The 23,121-nt window shown below is 34.4% G+C and overlaps 2 protein-coding genes across 3 annotated transcripts; one reads left to right on the top strand and one right to left on the bottom strand.

Annotated features, from left to right (window-relative positions):
* The first annotated feature begins 1,234 nt into the window (after positions 1-1,234).
* Positions 1,235-5,188, top strand: LOC145595181 (uncharacterized). The gene is made up of 4 exons (XM_081651560.1): positions 1,235-1,442; positions 1,529-1,628; positions 3,490-3,861; positions 4,786-5,188. The coding sequence occupies exons 1-4, from the start codon at positions 1,336-1,338 to the stop codon at positions 4,909-4,911; spliced, it is 705 nt and encodes a 234-aa protein (XP_081507686.1). The 5' UTR covers positions 1,235-1,335; the 3' UTR covers positions 4,912-5,188.
* A 627-nt stretch (positions 5,189-5,815) lies between these two features.
* On the bottom strand, positions 5,816-22,785 carry LOC145593581 (uncharacterized). 2 transcript variants are annotated; one of them, XR_014102773.1, is made up of 17 exons: positions 22,484-22,785; positions 22,302-22,385; positions 19,192-19,332; positions 18,991-19,061; positions 17,098-17,191; positions 13,756-13,833; positions 12,370-12,436; positions 11,797-11,882; positions 11,597-11,647; positions 9,387-9,434; positions 9,079-9,199; positions 8,809-8,989; positions 7,116-7,253; positions 6,904-7,016; positions 6,649-6,720; positions 6,370-6,556; positions 5,816-6,067 (listed from the first exon to the last, which is right to left on the bottom strand). XR_014102773.1 is itself a non-coding variant. In XM_081649853.1 (16 exons), the coding sequence occupies exons 1-16, from the start codon at positions 22,682-22,684 to the stop codon at positions 6,444-6,446; spliced, it is 1,659 nt and encodes a 552-aa protein (XP_081505979.1). In that variant the 5' UTR covers positions 22,685-22,785; the 3' UTR covers positions 6,078-6,443. The 2 variants fall into 2 exon arrangements, 1 of the variants encoding a protein (XP_081505979.1); XM_081649853.1 differs by lacking the exon at positions 5,816-6,067 and having other exon boundaries at positions 6,078-6,556.
* Positions 22,786-23,121: the final 336 nt, after the last annotated feature.

Here is a 23,121-nt window from a genome sequence, read left to right as displayed (position 1 = left end):
TGATTATGGTGTGTATGCTCACAAAGTGTTTAGCAAAAAAGCTGCTTTGAACATCATCTCTGCTTCATCGTGGTGCTGCCCTGCTGCTGGACTGGTTAAATTCAATGTGGATGCTCACATTGTTACTGATAATTATGTGAGTCTTGGGGTAGTTTTTTGAGACGAGGTTGGGCAGTTGCTGCTAGCTACGGCTAAGAAGTACGATGGGGATTGGGGTGTAGAAGTGGTAGAAGGTTTGGATACAAAGGTTTGGATACGGGTTGGGGCTGGCTCAAAGGTTTGGATACAAAAATATTTGTGTCGAGGGAGATTCAAGCTCGGTTGTCAGCAAAATAGAAAACCACTCTACGGGCTTCTCTCCTCTTTGGCTCATTTACGATGATATTGTTAGCCTTGCAAATGATTTAGATGTGTTTGTTATTTCTCATGTTAAGAGAGTAGGCAACTTGGTAGCCCATCTTGTAGCAAGGTGGGATACTAGAGATAGTTCGGAGCGAATTTGTATGAACTCTTATCCCCAAAGTCTTACCACTTTGGCGGCTCTTGATTTGCAATAAATTGCCTACTAATCGTTTCCCTAAAAAATAAGCTATTTACCAATCACTTTTATACAATTAGCTAGTTAAAATATTAGACAATCAGCTAATAAATTTAGTTAGTCAAATCAATTAATACAATCAGCTAGTCAAACACAATTAATACAATCAACTATCAATTTCAATTTCAGTTCTTCACGAAACACGGGCACAACCATAGTCTTTTCTACATTCATAAAAGCGTGAATTGCCAATCGTGTTCTCGTATTGAACGAACGAACCCTAACAGTAGGGGTGAACGAACCGAGTACTTGGTCAAAATTTTAGGATCTGGACCTAGAATTGGTTGGAATAGGGTCTTAATATTTCAAACCGAAATTAGAATCGGTGCAACCGATCCTAAAATTTAGGAATTGGAATTGGTTCTACCAAGTACCGGTTCCGATTCCGGGCACCCATCATAGTACTATTTTTGGTTTATTTTCACTTTTAGCATTTAATACATATATCTTAATATGCATTAAGCTATTTTATTTATGTTAAATATTAATATTACTTTTTTCTTTTTTACTACTCCGTAATTAGTTTTATTTAAAATATTTTTGTTTTTAAAACATATTAATTTCAATATATATTGGGTAACCGAGTACTCAAATCAATTTCAGTTCCAAAAAATATTGAGTATTGAAATTGAAACCACCAGTCCAGCACTCCAGCAGTAGCACGTTGTTGGGTTGAGAGCGTTGAGACTGGCTCAATTACTCAGTTGGTTGTTCGGACTCTTGTTTTCCACTTGAAAATGAAGGTAGCACCAAACTTGGTATTCCTTGTCCAGGATCCAGAGGGCTTCTCTGCCGCAATCTACAACTCTCTTCAGCCTACCTCTGATTCCATTCTTCAAAGATCGTATGTTTTTTTTTTTGGAAAGTTCTTTAATTTTTATTTTTGTTTTGGTCGCTTTTTTCTGATAAATTCTGATTTAAATTATGTAGAGAAGAAACGTTTGAGCTTTCATTGGAGGAATATGGGATAAAGGATCGAAAAGCATGTGGTAACATCGCTAATTTCATTGATAACAATAGTTTGTTGCAGGTAGTTTTTCTTTTCTTAATTGTTTTCTAATTTTATTAATTTAATGATTATTCGAAGTGTTTTTATTTTAAAACTACTTGATAGAATTTGAGCATTGAAGAATTAGTTGATGGTTTAGTGAATATTTTGCTTTAGCCCCTAATTGTTTTCTAATGAAATGATTTCTAGTAATCTATGGCTATATCACAGATCTTTTGGATAATCTGAAATGATTTCGATGAGGCGGAAAAGAAAGGATTTTGAATCTAGAGTAATCTTTATCAAACCAGTTGTAAACAAACCCAAGCAAAAGTATTTTTGAGGATTTAGTTTAGTTAAGGAATACAAGAGTGAGTGACAAAGAAGAAAACTAGCAGGAGTAATTGACAATTGAAGGGAAACAAGGAATGTTATATGAACCTGAAATACTGATATTTTACTTAATTAAGGACTTGGTTTGAGTATTGGTAAGATATAGAATCAAATTCGCCATTTATCACATTCCCAGACTCCCAATGGTAGGCTAATCGCTAAGGTTAGATACACAAGAAGCCAAGACTACTAAATCTATTTGTCAAAAAAAAAAAAAAAAAAAAAAAAAAAAAAGAAAAAAAAAAAAAGACACGAATAATTCTACATGTTTGCCAATCAGATATGTATCAATCGCAGTTGGGTCCTCTATATAATGAAATTCCCTAATTGAAAAAAGAAATTCAAACTTCATTGAAGTATAAACAAATTGGATCATGTTATTAATAGGAGCACAAGGAACTCAGCTCATTCTGCCATGGAACTTATGGCAGCTTGTGTTCAACCATAGAATTTAAGCGACTATTTTGCGCTCGAGCTTGTCTCTTTGCTATTCTTGATTAATCAGGAATGCCTTTAGTGAATGTTTCTTAAGCTTGAAGCCTTGAAACTGTGATTCATAGAGGACCCCTTAAAACTCAATGAGCAATTGTGGACGAGCTCGTTTCCATTTGTTTTACATTGCAATTGTGTTGAAGATTGAAAGTGTTCAGATTGAAAATTTCTGAAAAAAAAAACCCAACTACTATGTTTCAAGTCGAAACCTAATCAAGTTTGTCTACATCAAAAGTATCACAAGATGCTGTGCAATTGGTATTCTGCTATTGTTGATTGATGGTTTAGTCTTCACTTATGAGCTTATGTTAAGTAAGCCATAGAAGTCCAATTTACTTTTGTCTAAAAGTTCATGTTCACTGTTGTTTTGCATCTGTCTACATACAAAAATTTCTGAATTCACGGTAAAGTCAGAAAGGGCTTTACATTGATCTTATTGCATGTGTATAAAGTGCCAAACTGATTTCTTAAGCGATCCAGCTTGTCAAGGAACCAAATTTTTATTCCCTGCAACAGCTCATGGTATCCTTCTATGAGATCACAGGCTTCCTTAGTAGCCCATATTTGTGGTGTGCAACTTTGTAGAATGATTCTAATGGTTATTATGAATCGGTCAATCATTTGAGAAAGAAGGAATTTTCCTCTTTTTCAATTTAGTTACTATTGGTAAGGGTCGGAATATTGACAAGATTAGAGATAAAACTAATTTTTTGCAGCTCTCTTTCTCTTAATTATATGGTAGAGAAATATTTAAGATTTGGTTTTGCACTTTTGGGTGCCTGAGTGCTGCCTCTGTATATTTTGTCTTCTCTGTTCTAATTCAAATCATCTAAATTTTGATTACTTAAATGTATACTGCTGCATGCTCAGACAATAAATCCAAAACACCTGAAGGTACTGAGGGCACTGCCAGATTTTCAGCATTCTAAGGCACTGTTAGATTTCAACTAATGCATGATTACTATTTATGCCCTTGAGAGATGTCTAATCTGCAGAATGTTACATTTTTTTTCCACAGGTTTCTTTGTTGCTTGTGGAATATTATGAACCCCCACTTTTGTCATGCGTGGTAAATGAAGTCTTGAAGTCAATAAGTGGTGCACACTTGTCATCCACTGCGAGTCTGATACTCCCATACATTCTGCCAGCAGCAAAGCTCAAGTGTGAAGATAAAAATTCATCCATTAACAACAGTAGGTCGGAACTGTATGCTTTCCACACAGGGCCAGCAACAGAAATTACAGAAGAAATAATTCGAGAAGCCGAGAAGCCACCTTTGTCTTTGCAGATCAATTATGAGCCATTGGCTTGCTTGCTTCAGCTAGTCCAATTCTATAATATTTCAACTGCTGTCCTTATTGGCAAAAGAGGCGTAAATGAAGAGCAGGAGGTACTGTCATTTCACCTGTTTATCCATATTGACTGGCTTTTTAGCCTAACAATATAATACTTTTGAGTCAGTAAATTGCCATGCAAAAGATTTTCATTCAAGTAATATAGACATTTTTGCATACTTGTCTAGATGTCTAGTTACCTTTCTAAGCAATTGTGGTATTGAGTATTGGCCTATGTCAGGTTTACTTTAGAGATCTGTCTAATAATAGCCAGTATCTTGACTCATTTTAGCTCCTTAATAAATTAGAGCAGTACTTGATACTCGAGCCCTAAAATTATCATAATTGTTTCACATATCATAATGCTACCTTTATACTTTTCCAGTTTGACCCTTCACCTCATTTTATACTACCTCCGTGCTATATTATTTGTATTTTTGGAGGACGCACAGACTCCTAGGCAAAATTTGTTTGTGAGTGTAAAATGGAGAGAGAAAAATAGGATGCATGTGATGAGGAGAGAGAGAGAGACAGAGAGAGAGAGAGAGAGAGAGAGAGAGAAATGACAACTTTAAAAAAAATAAAGAAAACAATTGTTGCAAATAATGTGTAGCATCCATTTTTGGCAAAAGTTGCAAATAATATGAAAAGGAGGTATTATGTCACTGTCAACTCATTAATATGTAATATATAAGGGACATTTTTAATGAACCCTCTTTTCAGCCAAGGATACGACTATTTCTGAAGGTGATACGACTCTTTATCATTCTTATAAACTTGGAAGTCAAGGTGTTGCAGTTTGATTGTTTTGTATTTGTCCAGAAAATTGGGAATTGTATTTTAAGGCTTTTCTTGACAGTGGCTTTATCAAAAGCTATGTGTAACTGTTCCATTCTGCCTTGATTAATGAATGGCTTGCTAGTTGCTTTATTCTCATTTATGCTTGCTGATAATAAACTCCAATATCTGTTTCTTAATAGGTACTTTGTGAAGTAGGAGAGAGTTTAGCAAGTGCATTTTCGTTGTGCTTCATCAAGAACCGAATTAAGTTGAATCTTGGGGAAACAGTGAAACAAAAGGAACCATGGCGTGCACTATATGGTTGATCTTATGCTTTGCAGAAAGCTAGCAGTTCCATGCTTATGGCCTTAAGCCCTTGATTTATTAGAACAATTTCCTGTCATGCTTAGTGTCGCCTATGTTTTTTTTGGTCCTTATATGTTGAAGGAGATGCACTCTGACCTTGCATTGTGAGCTTAAAATACAAGGCAGCATACTGTGTTAAAGATAGTACGAGAAGTGTATCGTATATGCGAGAACATGTATACCAACTACCAAGTTACTGGTTTATTGCTAGGTTTAGGAGACTATTTATTTATTTTATTTTTAGTCTCTTTCAATGCACAAATTTGTCTATAATTTTTTTAGTTCTCTTTTAATAAAAATTATAATAAGTTGATATTATAATTCAAAAAAAAAAAAAAAAAAAAAAATAAAAAAATAAAAATAAAAAATTGATTTTATTAAAATATGCATTATGAGATTGTAACTAATCCAATAATGTTTTACAAGTATATCATAAAAAATTATGTCTGCACGTTAATAAATTGCTTGATTTTGATTTGTCTTGCCCTTCAATTTCATACGAAGTATATAATTACCAAAACTAAAGGTCAAAACTATCGTCATAAACGTTGTAAGATGTTAAGGTCTAGGGCTCTAGGCTTGAAGCCAGTCAAAACTCAAAAACCAAACCAATAAATTCTTGCTTCAAACTCATAATAAACAGGCTAAAAAAACTTTGTAAACTACTTTAGAATTAAATTTACCAACGATAAAGGTTGTAGACCACCACAGCTTCAATCATAATAATAAAAAAAACTACACTATAGATGAGTATAGAGATTGAAGAGGCCATAAATAAAGGTGGATATGACAGAGCTGGAATCCAACTAAGGATCAAAAGAACATGGCATGGAAAAAATGTGAAGAAACTTTGGAGCATAATATGTCCAATTCTAGGAGAAGATAGTTTTCTTATTTACAAATCATACAAAGTTTAATATCTATAAAATCAGACCATCAGTAGCATATATGAATGTATATATAACAAAATATTCTATCAAAACAGGGGTGGATAACAAGCTCTAACAACCTGAATCAAACAGGTATGTGTTCAGTGTGTTGCTTGCTCGCTTGAACCAGCTTCGTATTTCTCACATTGCTATGCACTGTATGCAGTTGATGCTGCCTGCTGTAAACCTGAAGAGCCATTATGCTCCACATATTATATATTGAGAGGACAACATATTATAAAAACATTCCGGCCACCTAACCAGTAACCATACGTCCACATGTAAGGCAAGATTTCAATTTCAATATGTATTATAAAATGTTTGTGAGAAATAAGAGAACAAATTCTGCATATAGACATGAATTCAAGCTCATTCATAATAACCATTTTCAAGCCAGTTTTGCAGAACTCGTACTCTTGTGGACGGCACATAGCACCACATATTGCCAGTCATGGGCTGGCAAAACAAAGTGAAGATGAAACCACTTACATGAAAAAGTAAACTTTATAACAAAACCAAAAGAACAGCTCGGTTTTTCCAGACGAAGAGCATACAACATGAAATCAGTGGTTTGCATGAGGCACATATAGATATCTGGCGGTAGCTAGCAATCTCTTCAAGCTGTTAGTTAATATCTGTTTAGTATCTTCTATCCATGAAAGCAGCCCCAGCACACCTACAGGGAAGAATTCTTAGATAATTTCATCTCAACTGAAAACTATTTTGGCAATCGTGTCTAACTGAAGTAAGTAGTAATTGCAGTCTTACCAAGAAGGCATTTAATTTGAAGATAATTATATTTAATCCTGATTCTGGCGATAAAAAAATCCAAGGTAGAACCTGAGAAAAAAATCAACTAACTTCACGTTCTGATAATTTAACGTGCCTAAGACAAGGAACTGAGCATAAAATAAATCATACTATCACAATTTTCACAAGCATTGGCAGTGAATAACCAACTCTATATACTCACTAGAAAGAAGACTATGCATTAATAAGTACTAAAATGGCTCTAAATTTTACCATGCTCATATTCTTTGATTGGAGAAAGACCATGTATAGCAGATCTGGCATAGGTTAGAATCCGAACACTTTGGGATGTACCTAATTTGCTGAGTATAGATCTAAGAATGCCGCTGAAATTGGCAAAAAAAAAAAAAAAAAATATAGAGGGAATTAAAATGTTAATGCAGCATCATTGCCTGTAGATATGACAAAAAAGACTTGACACATACTCTGTACGCAATATTGTCAAAAAGTCAGCCGGCAAGGATTCCATGAATGATGAAATGTCATCCATTGAAAGAGCCTTGAGCTCCTGCTTGACAATATTTCGTTCTTCATTGGAAATCTCTCTTCCGAGTCCTGCTTTACTGTGTCCATACATATAAGGAAAATGACTAACAATAATGAGAAACTACAAATAAGCTTTTAATAATACATCAAAACAGAATAGTTAAATACCTAAATATATTTATAATAATAAAAAAAATAAAAAAAATAAAAAAGAGAGAAGAAAAAATCAGGCTCTTTATACGAGGTATGTGCTTGTTCTAAAAAAATGGCAAGATTCAAAGTCAAGTGATCTATAGAGTTGGTTAGAGCTTAATTACGCAATGTATTTTCCTAGGGAAGTAAGGTATATTAGATATATACACGTTAGTATTGATTAAACTCAACAATACCGGTAAGGAGTCCTTAAAGGTTGTGACAAACGGGATTAGTCATGAAATGCAATAGATGTGACTTATAAACTAAGAGTAGTTTGGAACTATTAGGAATTGGATTGCTTACCTTTAAAAAATAAGTTTTAAGACAAGCCAAAACATGCTTAAACACTTAATGTTTTTTGGATCTTGGAATCGCCTTATGGGACAAATTATGCATATGTGAACAAAACATTAATAAGTTGAAAATTGCAAATATGTTTTCCTTTCAAACTTATTAGGAGTGGTTATTCATCGCATTTCTTTTCATTTGTAGTAAAGAATGTCTGCAAGTAACAACATGATACCAAAACTTCCGAACAAGTTACAGGTAAACTTGAATTTGACCAACTTTCTTGAGTGGGAGAGAGAGCTTCACAAGACACTAAGTGCAGAATAGTTCCTTAGAGTATGTCTTGGATTCTCCCCTTCCAAGCTACTACACCAAAGGACTCAATTCTGAAAGCTGGGCTCTAACTGAGGTGACTGAGCTGATGGTGAACTCTATTCCAAATGATTGGAAGAAGTTCCTCACGTACTCACCTGACATGCTATTGAGGATATTGTCAATGTGAGGGGAACAAAGAGTCTCCGTGGCAATGGTGATGGGAATGTTTATGACTTGACTAGGTCATTGTCTTACATGAAATCGAGCCTTCGGAGGAAGGGTGCCTAACCAAGGTACCAAGTACGGTCCAAGGTCCTTGGGGCTAGGCTAAGACCTGGAATGCCTCTCCAAGCTCATGTGCTCAAAATGATTAAATTCTTAAAGCACGCGAAGCTACTTGGAATTCTTCTTGAGGATGAAATGGCGGCTCACATCTTAGCTCACTTCAATTGGGCTATGATATGCTTAGAGCGCATATGTTGGCCAAGAAGGAAGCACACTCACTAGGTGAGCTAGTGCAAGTAGTTCCATGTGCTTAAAGAGCGTATTCATTTTGAGCATACGAGCTTGGAGAGGCATTAGTCTAGCCCCAATGCCCTTAACCTTACTTGGTACCTTTCCTAGGCTAGGTACCCTTCCTCTAAAGACTAGATTTTCATGTTAGACAATGACTTAGTCAAGTCATAAACATTCCCATCGCAATTGCCACGGAGACTCTATAAGCAACTATTGTTGGATGTTAGATTGCTACCGTAAATATTGTTGAATGTTAGATTGTTAGAAACATACACGTATACTTTTCATAATAAAAACCAAAAATGACAATACATTTACCTGTTTATTGTTCTCCCAGTGAATATAATGGGTAAATATATAGCATAACTACCAATACCGAGTGATTCACCAGTGTGCAGTATTTCATCAATATCACGAAGAATCAATGCCTTCCATAACCGACAATAGTTCCTTGTGAATCCTTCATCTAGTTCCTTGTACATTCCATGGTCTAATAGAACTGGAATTTTCCCATGGTATGAGAATGCATCACAAGATTCACAAATCACAACGAAAACTAATCACAAACTGCAAACAGAGATGACATACCCAAAGTAAAGTCATTCTGACCACTTGGAGAAACTAAGATATTTCCAGGATGTGGATCTCCATGAACAAAGCCATGGATAAATACCATATCAGCAAAAACTTCAACCAGAGCTTTCGCAACCTGAAATGATGTTTGATCAAAAGCTCAGGAACATATATTTCACTCAAATCAACAAAAGAATCTGAATCAAAATCAGACCAACAACCAATCTCTTTCAATGCTCATTTAGGCTTTTTATACTGAGTAAAAACTTGGTATACCAATCACAAGAGTAAGATGGCAAATAATAAAAGACATAGGAGGGAACCTTTCTTGGATCCATTCCCTTTTTTTTCAGATATTCCAGGTCATCAACCTGAAATATAACACAATGAGTACTTGGTGACTCATAAATATTCCACAGCACAGCAAAATATGCAAGTAACATAAGTATAATGCATACAAAACTATGGATGCCCATACGTCAAGCATAAATATATGTTTCCATGGTGTACATGCATTTGAAAATATGCATTAGAAGTATATAGTGATCTTAGATATTTAACATAAGGATATTGGAGACGGGAGGCCCAATTTTATGTTAAGAGCTAGAGTTAGTCACCATCTAACAACAAATGCTTTATTAGTGACTACAAGAATTTTTTTTTTTTTTTTTTTTTTTTTTTTTTTTTTTTTTTTCAAATAACGATAAAAAATATATGTATATTGCACACTCACACGCACACACTAGTAGACTCTCCTGATTGAAAGTGCACATTTGAGTTGATCTTCAAGCTGCCGTTTATTTTCGAAATCGCTTAATGATTATTGATTGACACTTTACGTTTAGTACAAGTCTTCCAAGTAATTCTAAGACCTACAACTACTGATTCATTAGTTAGGGTTTGATTATCTTAGCTTAGCTCTTAATTCACTTCATGCAAGTTTGTATCTTAGTGTAATGGCAACCGATCGTGCGCCATGTTCTTGCTTATTTGTTGATATGGGCACAAGTCTTGTGTGAAAGTGAGGATTCTGAGCACGAATCAGCACAACTGAGCCTTTGTAGAGTGATGGGCACTCTAATCTTTTGGCAATGGAGTGTGGGTGATCAGGGCTTGTAATGACCGAGTTAATTGAGGTGGGCACAGCGGGCTTGAATCACAAATAATTGATAACGTGTAGTGAGTTTGGGCAGCTAAAATGACAACACAAAAATATTATTTTCACAAATTTAAATCACAAAGTGAGAAGTTTGTTAGAAGTGTGGATCTATATTAAGAAGTCAAGGTTCGCCCCAATCGTGGACTGATTAAACTCCTTAAACAGTTAAACTCAAACTTGTTTTCACTTCCCCCAAACCCAAAAGAAGTACTTAGTTGGACTGAAAAAAGATTACTAAACTCAACAGCAAGCGCCAAGCCATACCCCGAGAGTGTATAAATTGAATGAGGGATGAGAAAGAAAGGAAAAAAAGTATAAATTTATAAGGTAAAAAGGTCATTTAATACCATAGTTAGAGTAATTATATTGTAGCATTCAGTAACCCTAATTATAATTAAAAACAAATTTACATCTACCAACTAAAATGGTAAGGAATGACTAAAATTAAATTGTCTAAATAAACACAGGAGCCCTCACAAGAATTCACATTATTTTCCATAATTTCCTTTTTTTTTTTCTCTCCTAAACTTCTCCACTCATTCACAATTTTTATCATTTCTTAAATTAGATATGATTCATTACGGAGTTCATTCTCCATGGACGGACTGACAACATTGGCTCAACAGTTGTGTACTAGGCAATGCCTAGCCGGCCACCTTATTTGAAGGAAGGATTTACTTAATCTAGGCTTCCCTTAAAATAGCAAACTTAGTTTGTAAATTCAAACATAGCTTTAAATAAGATAGTTAAACATCCTATGTGTGGGATTTAATTGACTAAAGACTGATCCTTTTACTGGCATTTGATGTGTGTGAGAGAAGAGTTTGAGAAACTCTCCTCCTTGTTAATCAATTAGTTGCGGTTCGATCATACTATGTGGATAACTGGATACTAATCTTAGAGAAACAATTGAATTTATTTGTTTGTGTTAAAGGTACCAGCCAGAAGATCCATGCATCTTATAATATTATATTTTTAAAATTCATGCTAAGTATGTATATGGGATCCTGAAATGAGGTCTTATATTCCGCTGATAATTTTCAAAAAAACCAAACACTTGAATCTGATGCAAACCACCTGACGAGGTATTAAACAGTCCATCACTGCCTGCATTCAACTTTAGATGGTTCCAGAATGATAACTAAGTTGCTAAAATGGTAAAATTCAGTATTATTCTGCACAATAAGGAATTTGGTAAATTACACTAATTTTTTCAGTTTCCTCTGTCTTACATTAAGATAATTTCTGAATGATACCACAACAAAGATTTTCAATCACCAATCAAAGAAGCTAAGACTCCAGTTTATTGTTTATCAGTTAAAGTGTTATACTGCCATATAATTTTCCACCACTTAAAGGTTTAACATAGATTACCTTTTGGCCCAAACAAAACTGCATGGTCAATAACTGGCTGGTTGTCAAATCCTGAATAAACAGCAGAATTATTTGTTTAGCTAGAAGTCAAGAACAAAAATGCAATATTCATAATGCAATACAAAGATACAGTAAAAAAAAAAAAAAATATCAGCCTAGACAACACAAGCAACAATGAAAAACTTAAGTCAGATTTGCACCCAAAAAACTCGCGGGATCTTGACTTTCTTGTTGTTTCTAAAATTCTTTGCAGTCCTCTCAGAATTCCTTGCTTCCTGAATGAAATCTTTAAAGTCCCAACAAAAGTAGAGATTAAAAAATCTAAAGAAAAGTTTTGATAACATGAAAAAAACCTATTGATAAAAATACATCAGCAATTCAGCATACACAATATCAAAAGAAAGACAGCTACTGTAAATCTATCCCCTTGAATGGGCAGAACAGGTGGTCTTATACTACTGGGAACAATTCTTTGGGCAAGGAGGTATTTCCAATAAAAGCATGAGATGTCAGTAACCATCATTCACCTTAATATAAAACAAGATAGTGTGTTAAGCTAAATCTACCAACCTTCAATAAGAGTTAACATAAAGGTAATATGCCTTAACTGACAGCAAAACAAATGAATACACATAACATCTTGCTTTCTAGTCATTTGATGAGCACAAGCTCATTAGCAGAGAGTAGAGAATGCTAATCAAGATATACATCCACAGGCAAACATGTTAATTTTGCGGCACATGAAATCAATGAATCATAAATATGCTACTGACCAAGTTCTGCAGAAATGGCCTCTTTAAACATTGAAAGAATCCATCCAAATCTGAATTCTGGAAATATCTGAAGAAAACTAGAATCAGACACAAGCTAGGCCAATAACGAGATGTTGAACAAACAGGCTTAAATTGGTTTATAATTGTGTCAGAAGATTCAATGAATCAAAGCCCTAAAAGTGGGGTCGGCTACATGAACCAAATTGTGTCAGAAGATTGACGGAAAAAACATAAAGAATCAGACAACCTAGTAGCTTTTAAGTAATTGACTAAACTTTAACAAAATGAAAGGTAATGTGCCTAGGTACACATGGTATGACTATCATTTAATGATCCTTGAGAAATGTGGATTTGCACAAAGGCATAGTATGATCAAATCAAAAGGTTCTCATTTTTTAAACAGTTCAAGAAAGGCAATGGTAAAGTAAATGAACAAATACCTGGGCATCCACAACACCCCCCCCCCCCGCACCCTCCCCTTTCTCTCTCTCCCTCCCCCTCCCTCCCTTCCTCACTCTCTTATCTCTCTCTCTCTCCCTATCCCTACCCCTCTCTCTAAAAGATGAATTTAGAGAAGAAACTCATACCAAGAAAGGCAATGCTCAAATGCATATGCATCCACAATCGTGCACACACCTACACTACACCCCACTCCCCCCCCCACCCCCGCACCCTCCCCTTTCTCTCTCTCCCTCCCCCTCCCTCCCTCTCTCTCTCTCCCTCTCTCCCCCTATCCCTACCCCTACCCCCTCTCTCTAAAAGATGAATTTAGAGAAGAAACTCATACCAAGAAAGGCAATGCTCAAATGCATATGCATCCACAATCGTGCACACACCTACACTACACCCCTCCCTTCCCCCCACCTCACATTTTGTAAACAAATTTGCAATTTTAATCAATCCTAGGCATAGTAAACTATATTTCAAGTGGTTAAAGTTTTTCTCCCGGTTCAGGTGATCCTGGGATCGATTCCCATCACCCGCCCTTGTGGCTCTCTAAACACCAAAACAAATCAAAAATTAAATCAAAAATTAAAAAAAAAAAAAAAATCAAAAATCAAATTAAAACAAATTTGAGTAGTTCTTATTTATGATGAATAAATCAAAAGGTAGAGTAGTGCTTATCAAAAGGTGATTACCTCATAAAACAACAAAGAAATATAATTATATACCAATGAGGTAGGAGTACAGCTGTACAGGCTTTACAACACCATTAATATATAGGACCACAGCAATGTACCTCACTGAGATAATTATTCAATTATTGTTGTCACAAAGAAATTTAGATTGCAACATAAGAAGCTTCAATTTTACTGCTAATTCCAAAGAAATCATCCTGTTTTGTGGGAGTTGTACAGTAATTATTACAGGTAATTTGGTTCATACCCAAGCAGCAACATGTGAGACAAAAGACATGATAGTGATGTCCAACTCCATCAGCCGCTCTAACCCAGGGTATTGCACCTGTAGAAAAGTAAAAAAAAAAAAAAGCTATTTCATTAAACCAATCACCGTTCCCAAATTTATTATGCCACTATAAGCATAATGAGAATTTGCATTTGTGTTGCATCATTCATAGAAAATAGTAAAAAGGAAATAAGAGATTTTCAATGTAATGCATAAAATTTATTAAGGCGTAAAATTTATTTAGTTTTATATCTATCTAATTTTATCATGTTAAAAATTACTCCCTCCGTCCCTAAACATAGTTCCTGTTTGGAAATAACACGGGAATTAAGAAATGGGAGAAGAAAGTACTAAATGGTAAATAAGGAAATAGAAATTATATTTAGGACCACCAAAAATTAAAATGGGAACTATATTTAGGGACAGAGGGCATACCTTGTATAAAATAAAGATGTATTACTTTAATATAATGATTTAAAAAATATATAGATAAGGAAATTTTTACCGCTCACAAATAACCCATTTATTGATAGTACCACCCAAAAAAATTATTTTAAAATACCACCCAAAATAGGTAAAAAAAAATTTAGATTTTCATCACCAAATCGGTTAAATCTAACATTTTAAAAATAAAATTCTTCAGTTTTCATGCCAAAAACATGCTTTTAGAGGTTTTGGGGGTCAATAAGGTTGCACGGAAACGAATACAGGGACAAACTAGACCCTCTGATTACAAACTAGAAGGTCTAGTCAAAACATAATTTTTGTTAGGAGTTTGACACGAGTATTAAATTTTGGCATCATTGCCAGGGATTAATGATATTAGGATCACATTGTTTATGATTTAATAAGTTAATGTGGCGATTGCTCCTTGCTATTTGATATTTGAAGCTACTCTATGTAAAAAAAAAGGGAGTAGAAAAAGACAGACTAGGAAAAAAAGAAGTGAGCAGCTACATCTTAGTGGGAATACGGTGTACCAAATATCACTAAGCTAATTAGCTTTGCTAGGCCAGCCATCAATGCTGCGAACTGATGCCACAATTAACAAGTTTATCTCCAACGATTCATTTGGAGATTCTCCCAATGATTGTCCTGTAAGCCAAAATGCTGGTTTCTTTGAGAAGTGTGATGCAATAAAGATTAACAATGTCTCCAAATTTGCAATCAGATTTCACCTATTATATTTCTCTCTATGAATAGAACAAAAGAGTGCACAAAAGGTTGATGCTTGGGACAAATTAGCTAGTTCCTTCTCAGTGAAATTCTAATGAGAATGCTCTCATCATGGGATCCCAAATGTTGATGAATATGTTGATGTTCTGTTGAGTGTTCAATCATGAAAAAGAATACAACTGATGCTAAGGAACGAATTAAGAAGATGCAACCAAGGATAGCAAGCATCCAACCATCCACGTACTGCTATAAAAGGGAGGTAAAGAAGATGTCTATACAATAACTATGTTGGCTAGCACACTTCAGGCACCAACTCAAAAGGTTGATCAACTCCAAGCTAGGTCGCCTACGGTAGCGCCATGTCAGATATGTGGGGTGATAGAATCTCTTACTAACGATGATGAAAAAGCAATTGGACAAGCCAATGCTCTTAAAAATGCGGCTTGGAAGAGACAACATAATCCTTACACCAACACATACAATATGGGAGGAAGAATCATCATTGGCTCTCGTAAAAAAACACTAATGATCTTTTCCAATTAATGTATCATTTGATCATCAACAATTAACCTCCTCCTTCTCAACAAAAATCGAACTTAACTAATGATGGATTGCAATAACTATAACTATTACCCACTTAGTTAGCACTTAAGTAATCAAACTCCTTATCGGCAAAAGTCAAACTTAGAACTAGTGATAGAGAACTTCTTCTCTTAGCATACCATCTTTGCTAAGCACGTAGGGATTGACTTGACCTCTTTAAAGAAGTTCCACAAATTTTCCCTCCTTGATCTTGTGAGCATGGCACGATATGGTTGGTTGTTGGCACATAACACAGATATGTATGTGTGGTAAGTCAAAAAAGAAAGCAAAAGGATTATCCCCCAATTCTTATGTTATTTTACCCACTACTAAGACTCGTTCAGATGCTTCAAAATCCAAATGCTTTGTCATTTCCCCCACTTCTCAACATGAAGACAATTTTAAAGATGGGTGTCATTCCATATAAATCGGTTGCCCCTTTGGAGCCTTCCTCTATGATGGTTAACACCATATAGTCCCTACAAACTCAGCCTCCAAGATCAAGCTAATGGTCTTGGCTCCATCCACCCTCTTCTCCACCATGTCAATTCTAAGGCATCACACAACAATTAAATCACAATAGAAGAGTTTACCATGTTCATTGATGGTATTAATATTTTCACCTAAGGATATCCTTAATCACCTAGATAGTTTATAGCATCAACAAAATTTTATCAATTAGGAGACAGATTCTAGCTTTTACACTACATCTATAGAGACTCGCATCAACATCATCCGTTTATTAATATAATTCTTTTTAAGATTAAGCAAAAATTGATAGAATTCCCTTTCCCTATGAGGGACACCACATGTTTGCATTATAAATTTTTTTACTAAATAAGGAGATCTTCATGGTGGTTTTCTTTCCGTGAGCAACACCCATTTTGTATATTATCTTCAAATCAAAGTCTTGATGTATAATGAAGGAAAGATAATATAAATACAAAAAACAAAATGTGTTTCTTTTTATAGATTGTAATCATGTAATGTAAGTATAAGATAATATGTAAAAGATTGTAATGTAACTATACTTAGAAATTAGAGTGGGTTTTCAGATGCCAGTCCTAAGCCTGGATAAAGGAGAAGGGTTATAGTAGGCCAGTGACAACCAGTGTAAAGCTTTGTCACATCGCTTGGCAAGAGCCACAATGATTGAGAGTAGTACTAGGATGGGTGACCTCTTGGGAAGTCTTCATGTTGGTTCATGTAGCCGACCCCACTAATGGGATTAAGGCGTTCAAGGCGAAGAAGAAGGTCACTACTTTCATATGTACTTTAACAATATGCTTATGTGGATGTATGGATGCATTGATTGGTTGCAAATTTTTACCAATACTTTACTATTCTGAAATTTTCAAAAGCCTAAAAATAAATTTATGAATTGAATTTAATCAAAATTATGAAATATTATGAATTAAATTTGATTTGAACTTTATGTCATGCACATTTTGAAATAATATGACTTTTAGTTTCTTCTATAATTTTAAGTCACGCTAAAAGTCAATTCCTCGATTTGCCCCTACATTTTACAAGATCCTGGTATGAAAGAAACACAAGACTGACCTTCACAGCAACTTCCTCCCCGCTTTTCAGGACAGCACGATGAACTTGAGCAATTGAAGCTGCAGCGAGTGGTTGCTCATCAAAAAAGAGAAATCTGAAAGACGCATGAGTGCAATAGTGAGTTTGACACCTAGAAGGAACCCAATGGATAAGAGGGAATACATTTGCATTCCACAGAAAATTATTCTAGCACACTTGAACTTTAAAATCTCTAATATTTGAGCACTAAAACCACATAACCAAATCTTTCAACATTCAATAACACATTCCGTATTTCTGTTGCTAAGACCTTCAGGCAATATTTCACCGAAATGAACTATGAAAAAACACTAATTCAAAGTGGTCATATCTGCCATAATTTTTAATTTATCTTTTTATACGTCCACCACCCTTCCCAGCAAATTTTTAATTCTAGATGTATCATTTGGGCAAGGATGACATCATATCCATGAAGTTGATGCATTGATTAGCCATATGGACGTATATATTCTTTTAAAACTTCTTGTGTTCATGTTTAGCTTTGGGCCAACTTTAGGATCAGATGACTTTATTACTGTTTGGGATCGAGTGACTTTTTGTTTTTATTGTTTGAAGGCCTTTTGATCTGGAAATGAAGTTAATCAAGTTGTTATAATGGATTACTAGTCTCCTGCATGTAATTTGTCATATACCTGTCTCTCCATTAGTCCATGCCCATATCCTATGATTCCTATCTACTAATCCAGATTACAGAACAGTACAACAGTACTAGTGAAGTAGTGATATCCATTGCCGTTTTCTTAAAAAGGAAACAAAAAAAAAAAAAATAGGGGGGGGGGGGGGGGGGGAGGGGGACACCATTTGAATTTCATGATCACCACTGCATAACTTTGACCCTGAATATCTTTAATTATAGATTAGTACAAATTTTTAAAACTTAAATGTGTTTTTAAAGCATATATATCAAGGCATCGATGACGATGACAACAACAAAGCTTTATACCCAAAATGATTAGGGGTTATCTAACATGAATTGTCATAAGGAACCGTCCAAAGAGGAAAAAGAGCATAGCAAAATTATCGATTAAATAAAAGTCAGAAAAAAAATGTGTAAAGTGAATACCAGAAAGAGTATACAAATAAACTTTACGAGAATTGTGAAAGAGTGATAAGAGGATACAAAAGAAGAGGAAAAACATGTTAGTAATAAAATATACAGGTTTGTAAAAACATTTACAAAAGAAATAAGTAAAATTTGCAAAACACAAGTTGAGTTAATAAAAAGTAAATACTACTCCCTACGTCCCATATTGTTTTTCCCATTTGCCAAATTTCACAAGAATTAAGAAGTGTGAGGAAAAAAATACATGAAGTACATTAAAATGAGAGAAAAGTACAAAAAAAAAAATTGAGTGTGGCACAAATAATAAATGCATGAAAAAGTAGTTTAAAAAAAAAGAAAAAAAAAAAAAGTACATGCAACACCATATTTTCCTCAATCCCAAATCACTTTCAATCACCCTCTTTGAAGATTTCAAAGGTCTGCCCCTACCCCAAAATCCCAAATCTAACAAAATCCCAAATGATTATACAATAGAAAAAAAGATTGTGAATAGCCTAAAAGTCCAAATGGTGCAAGTATCAAAGAATGAAGTAGAAGAAATTGTAAGAGAAAGACTAATAAGTTTCATCCATATTGCGCTCTCTTTTAAATCGTCAACGCTTCCTAATGATATATTCACAGCTTTGCATTCTCTTTTCACATAAACAGGACAACATTCTTACCAAAAGAATAGATAGAAACATAGAGAGCTTGGGTGCTGATGAACAGGACATATAACTGTATGGCATATAAATGTAAGTTTCCAACAAGAGCAAATGAAGTATCATATTTCAATTCAGGTATGTACTCACATATCATTAATGTCAGAATTGAGATTTCTACAGATCACTTCTTTTATCATATTGAAATCACACGGAACTACCTAGATATCAACAAAAAAAACATTAGCATCCAACATAAAATGCATGACTTCATACAAAAAGTCTTTGTGAAGGTTGCAGGAAATCAATTAAAAAACAAATTTCAAAACAATAAAAAATTTGGACTCAAACCTTATCCTGTAAAACAGAAAGTGTCATAGTATATTCCTTTGGGAGCTGTCTTAGAGATGACGCAAACTGACCAGCTTTCACATAAAACCCTTTGTTGTCTTCACACAACTCTAATATTCTCTTAGCAGAGCGCAGATGAACCTGAATTGGTAACACACACATTCCTATGAGTCTCTTGTTTGATTTATGCCATAAAAAATATCAAAAATCATAATGATATAAATACTCAAAAAAAATTAAAAAAAATAAAAAAAAATAAAAAAAAATCAAATCCAGTAACTTTGGTTGGGAAGCAAGTGACTAACACCAAAATGTTATACAGCTTCATGATGATATAATGCAGCTTCGGACTTACAAAGATTGACGCTAATCCCCTTCACACTACCAAAGTACTGAGTCCATTTTCCTACAAGGAGCTCACTAAAATTACACCATATATAGACCCATTAAAGCTTAATGCCCCATAAAGCAAAAGTCAAGTAAATTGGATCACATTTTTGTCATACACTAACAACGAAGAGTAAAAAAAAAAAAAAAAAAACGTCCATTGTGATACCCACATAGCTTTTACGACCAAAGAAATGAGGATAAGAATCAACCATGATCAAAGACATATAAAAATGAAACCTTGAAGCATTGCAATTAAAGGAGCAAACAGACATTTTGCTGTTACTTGAATAATTTCTGGTCTCAAATAATCTCTCAAATTGCGAAATTTATAATCTAAACCCTCCATCGCATCTTCGATTAATGCTTATCACGGCATATAGTAGTTGTTTGGATATTAGTTGTTATTTTATTGGAAAACCAAAGGCGACAGGAAGTAATAGGGCATTAATTATTGAAAAGTTAATATAATAGAAGATTGTGAAGGTATTTATATTGAATGTACGTGATAGCTTATTGATAATGGGAAAAAAAAGGTATTATAATAATAATGTAGGCTTTGTTAAAGTAGAATTGTAAAAACTATGTTGGGATAGATGAAAATAGGGATGCTAGAGGGGCGGGTTTAAAAGGAGACCCACCCTACATCCACCCCAGTTAGATAAGGATGGATGAAGGTTTGGTGGGTAGTGGGACAAGGATGGGGATAGAAAGTGCACCCGTCATGGGTAGCGGAGCGGGGCTGGTGTGGGTTTTAGGAGTAAAACGAAGTATATAACTTAAGTAAACATATTTCAACTACATTAAGTTATTACTTTTTACTTTTATGTAATTATATGTGTTGAAATTAAAACTTAAATTGACATGCGAAGTGGATATTGGAATGATTAAAGTAGGTGGTGGGGAAGGTAAAATGAGAATTAGATGGGTATGGATACACAAGTGGGCGATGAGGTTGAAATTATCAACTACGTGAGTGCGAAGTATTGGCCTCCTAAGGTAGATTGTTCTTTGTCTTCCTAAAGCACTCATAAGGCCAAGTCAAAAGAACTATTGTGGAGATGCTCGAGCTCTAAAAGCCAGTATGTGTTATGAGGTTCCTTCTTTTAGATACTGACAATGTAGGTGTTGAATACCTCACATCCCTAAGTTTTAGTTCAAACCTATGGATACTAATGCCTATTCAAGCTAGCTTTTCTTATACTATTTATTCACAATTCATGATTTTCTCTTATCATTCCACTTTTATGTTAATTCCTTTTCTTTTTATTTATTATTAAATTTTCATGTACGTCGCTTCACCTCAAAAACCAAAAAACTCCTAATACTCCTTATTTGTTGTATTATGTCTTCTCCTCTTCCTAGTTTCTTTTCTTTCTCACCTTCATCTTTTTCAAGTTAAATTTTTCCTTCTTTCTCCCTCCAATTCAATTTATCTTGGTGTATATGAGCCATAACCAAATCGTCAAAAAATGAATTCCTAGGTTTCTTGCAATTAATTATACTATTTTTTTTCCCTATTTGTGATTAGTTTCTCCAAATTACAATTATGTTTCTCTGAAACCAATAATCCATTTTATATATTCATATTTCACTTGATGAGTATTTAATCTTAGGTTTTTGTACTATGATTTAAGGACATTATTGTTCAAAAACATTGTTACAGTAGTGCTATAGTTTCTTTTACAAGATTTAGATTGACTCCCTACACTAGGTTTCCTTCTCTTGTTTTACATCTATAGTGCTATAGTTTCTTTTACAAGGTTTAGATTGACTACCTACACTAGGCTTCCTTCTTCTATTTTACATCTATAGCGCTAAAGTGCAATAGTTTCTTTTACAAGGTTTAGATTGACTCCCTTTACTAGGCTTAATCTACTACTACAATACAATTTGTATATACGCACATTTTTTGACTTAAATTCAATCGAATACAATCCGAACATGCAATTGAACAACCAAAATTAACCCGTGAATTGCATGGGCTAAATACTACTCCCTCTATCCCTTATCACGAAAACTTGATATCAATAAAGTATACAATACGACGCATCCAACAAGATATGAACATATAATCTCTAATGATTACCGGAAACATATGGTCAAATTTTTCAAAGTTTAACCCAAATATTGGCAATGGGGAAAATAATACTCCCTCCGTCCCCAAATGACGTTCATAGGTCCCAAGCTCTTTTTTGAAAGCCCTCCCCCCTCTCCGTAGTCCCTTATGGACAAAAATTACGGGAATTAAGAAGCTTAAATAAAAGTAGTAAAATTACATAGAAAAGATAAATTTACATTGGGTATGTAAAATAGTAGAGAGAGAAAGTAAGTACATTGAAAACAAAATTTGCATGGGAAAGTTAAAATTTGCACAAATATTGTTGCAATTGGAAGGAATTTCGATATATATATAAAAAAAAAAAAAAAAAAAAAAAAAAAAAAAAAAAAAAAAATTGATATAAATGGTACTTGAAAAAAACAAATGGGACTATCAATTTGGGACTAAAAATAGACCGTAAGAGACCATCATTTGGGGACGGAGGGAGTATGACGGAGAATCACAAAAACCCAACATTGAAACAAAACATTGAAACAAAGTACTCGGTATATTTTTTTTTTTTTTTTTTTGGTAAATACTCGGTATATTAAAAGTTTAAAAAGTAGGACATTCAAAAATAATGCTGACAGCCGAAAAAGGAAGCAGAAATTCAGTAAATTACCTCAGAAATTGTATGTCGATACTCATCGGAACCCTTTGCTAGCCCATAAATCGAATACTTGTAATCGAAAATGGTTGAAGCAATCTGCAAAATCAACAAGAAACACAACAGATTAATCAATTGAGGTATAATTCAATGTGACCAAATTGTAATGAATAATAATAAATAAACAAAATTCGGACCGTAAAGAAGGTGTAAGAGGAGCGTCGAAAAGCGAAAAAAGGAGCACGAAAATCATCGGAGAAAGGGGTGATGGCACGGGAAGAAGAGTCCAAAAGTGAGAAGGAGTCGACAGTCGCGGTGGCGGTGGCGGTGGCGGTGATGAGGAGGAGGGAGATTTTGGCGGCCTTGGAGGGAAACTTTAAAGTAGTTTTCAACCACATTGTACTGCTGTCACCTGTGGTGGTTCTTCAAGTTTCGAACTTCAACCGTTACTAAATCGCTAATTAGTCATTTTTGTACATTTTTTTTTTTTTTTTTGATAAAAATGTTAAGCACGAATATTATACTCTCTTTGGTTTTATTTATTTGTATCACTTGGAGTGAACAGAGTTTTCTTTTAAATGTGTCACTTTTATGATTAGTACAAGACTTTGCGGGAACATACCCATACAAACAAATTCCAAGCAACCACAAGTATCCCATCTTGGTACAAGGTGGGATACCGTGATACCTGCCCTTCCAACATGAGAATAATTAAAAGCATTTAAACACTTAAGTAGCATGCTAATATCATCATAAATTAACTAAATTGACGAGCAACCTCTGGAATTGTTGTTGATTGCAGCACACACTGAACAAAAATCCCCTTCCAGCCATA

This window comes from Chenopodium album, chromosome 19 (genome assembly GCF_948465745.1).
Source record: "Chenopodium album chromosome 19, dcCheAlbu1.1, whole genome shotgun sequence".
Classification (NCBI taxonomy): Eukaryota; Viridiplantae; Streptophyta; class Magnoliopsida; order Caryophyllales; family Amaranthaceae; genus Chenopodium; species Chenopodium album.
Note: the sequence above shows the minus strand (reverse complement) of the source record. Positions and strands in the feature narration are given on the sequence as shown.